This window comes from Coregonus clupeaformis, unplaced genomic scaffold, assembly GCF_020615455.1.
Source record: "Coregonus clupeaformis isolate EN_2021a unplaced genomic scaffold, ASM2061545v1 scaf0006, whole genome shotgun sequence".
Classification (NCBI taxonomy): Eukaryota; Metazoa; Chordata; class Actinopteri; order Salmoniformes; family Salmonidae; genus Coregonus; species Coregonus clupeaformis.
Window position 1 is genome coordinate 1,900,430 of NW_025533461.1, and position 2,071 is coordinate 1,902,500.

Below are 2,071 nucleotides of genomic sequence, written 5' to 3' on the forward strand. Positions count from 1 at the left end.
CTGCCTACAACAAAATCACAGACTCAATCTTGTACAGTTTAGATTTGTTTTGGTTTGTTGCATTGAAAAGGGTTCTGATATAATGTTGATTCGATCACAGAAAAAAACGTTGATCTATATAGTGAAACTAATGGGTCGAACTCAGTGAAGCTCAACCTCTTGCGTCTCTGCGCAGCCTGGCATTTCTTTTGCGCGGCAGTCCTGGAGTAGGTGTGCTGCCGTGCACAGTTTAGAGGGAACATTGCCTGTAAGGGTAAAGGAGGTCGAAGTAGCAAGGAACAAGGAACAGGGAACAAGGAACAAGTGCAATATGACTGTTCTTTTCTTTTCTTTCCCCAATTCCCTTGTTTTTCTGCGTTAAAGTTCCCAGGTTTTCACCCCACCCAGTAGGTGGCGGCATGCACCTTTCAGGTATGTTTGCGAACCGCCAAAATACCATAGAAGTAGAAGAAGAGCGGAAGCAAAGCGCCCCCCCAAACGTCGGTGTTTTCGTAGCCCGTATTTAGGATTTGTGAACATAAACGCGGCTCACCATCGGGTATTTCCACAAAGAAATACCTTCACCGGGTTCTCTAAAGAGGAAGCTTTCTCTATGGTGTTTATACAGATGTCTAATCGAATAGTTTATGTTCCCTTTGTCGTTGTTTTGAGAAGAGGCTAGCTAGCTAGTTAATGCTAGCTATTCATTGTCAATGCAATGGTCTAACGTTAGCATTAGTTGTCTCTTCGGATCTGTCAATTTATCCAGCCAGCTACCGAGCTAGCTAGCTAGATACGTAGAAAGCAGCCTGTGTACATTGACATATGGCTATGTAGGTATCACAAAGTATAACGTTACTAACTAAATAATCAAGGTTTTTCAGCGAGCCAAGTAACGTTACAGTACGTTGATAGACACTGTAAATAGTGTTGTTTTACGGTTATCCAACACGTAAATTAGCTAGCTAACCTGGCAAGCTTGCTAGCTAGCTGGTTCTGTTTATGTGTTGGAACAGCACGTCGGAGCTAACGTTAGCCACCAAGCCATGGAGATATGTGTGTACCTAGCTAGCTAACATTAGATACAGGATTAGACAGCTATATTTCCCCCCCGGTTTGTTTACTTTCCTTGGTAGCTAGCAAAGTAGCTAACTTCTCTTAAATTGCGTTGTTTCCTGGTAAGCAGGATAACTAGCTGTCGCTGAGCACTAACTCTCTGATTGATATAATGTAACCTGAAATTCAGCTACCTAGGAAATCCTGTTAACTCCCATCAGTCATGCTGTTAACTATGTGACCGCCTAGAGCTGTGTGTGCGTCATCATTCGAGAAGTTACCTTTGTTTAGCTTACGTAATTCTTCACATGCTATATATTGACACATTTTATTATCCATAATATTAACTTTGAAACTTGCCAAGCCGCCCACTCAAAGATAAGGTGTGAGTTAGTATTTGTATGTCCTTGACCTAGTGGGGCCAGTATGAGAAGGAAAAAATAATAATAAACTAAGTCGCTCTGGATAAGAGCGTCTGCTACATGACTAAAATGTAAAGAAAAACATATTAACACCGTCTAATCTTTGTAAAGATAATTGGTGATATACTGTAGTTATTAACTATATGTGTGGTGCATGTTATCTAACAAACTCTTTCTGTCTGTCTCTCTGTCTGTAATCTCAGATGAACAGCAACGGGAATAAGAGAGCACCGACCACAGCCACCCAGAGACTAAAACAGGACTACCTCAGAATAAAGAAAGACCCTGTGCCTTACATCTGTGCTGAACCCCTACCATCCAACATCCTCGAATGGTAAGGATGGTCTCTCTTTCTGTCTCTCTGTGTCTCTCTGTGTCTCTCTGTGTCTCTCTCTCTCTCTCTCTCTCTCTCTCTCTCTCTCTCTCTCTCTCTCTCTCTCTCTCTGTCTCTCTCTCTCTCTCTCTGTCAATTTCAATTTCAATTCAATTTAAGGGCTTTATTGGCATGGGAAACGTGTGTTAACATTGCCAAAGCAAGGGAAGTAGATAGTAAACAAAAGTGAAATAAACAATAAATATTAACAGTAAACATTACACTCAGAAGTTTCAAAAGA

At 41.3% G+C, this 2,071-nt stretch overlaps 1 protein-coding gene across 3 annotated transcripts in view; it reads left to right on the forward strand.

Annotated features, from left to right (window-relative positions):
* The first annotated feature begins 460 nt into the window (after positions 1 to 460).
* Positions 461 to 2,071, forward strand: part of LOC121574698 (ubiquitin-conjugating enzyme E2 J2-like) — an 18,486-nt gene continuing 16,875 nt past the window's right edge. Inside the window, exons 1-2 of one of the 3 annotated variants that reach the window (XM_045212325.1) lie at positions 461 to 595; positions 1,661 to 1,791. In XM_045212325.1, the coding sequence (XP_045068260.1) occupies positions 593 to 595; positions 1,661 to 1,791 (134 nt within the window). In that variant the 5' untranslated portion in view covers positions 461 to 592. The other 2 variants (XM_041887236.2, XM_045212326.1) reach the window with 2 other exon arrangements.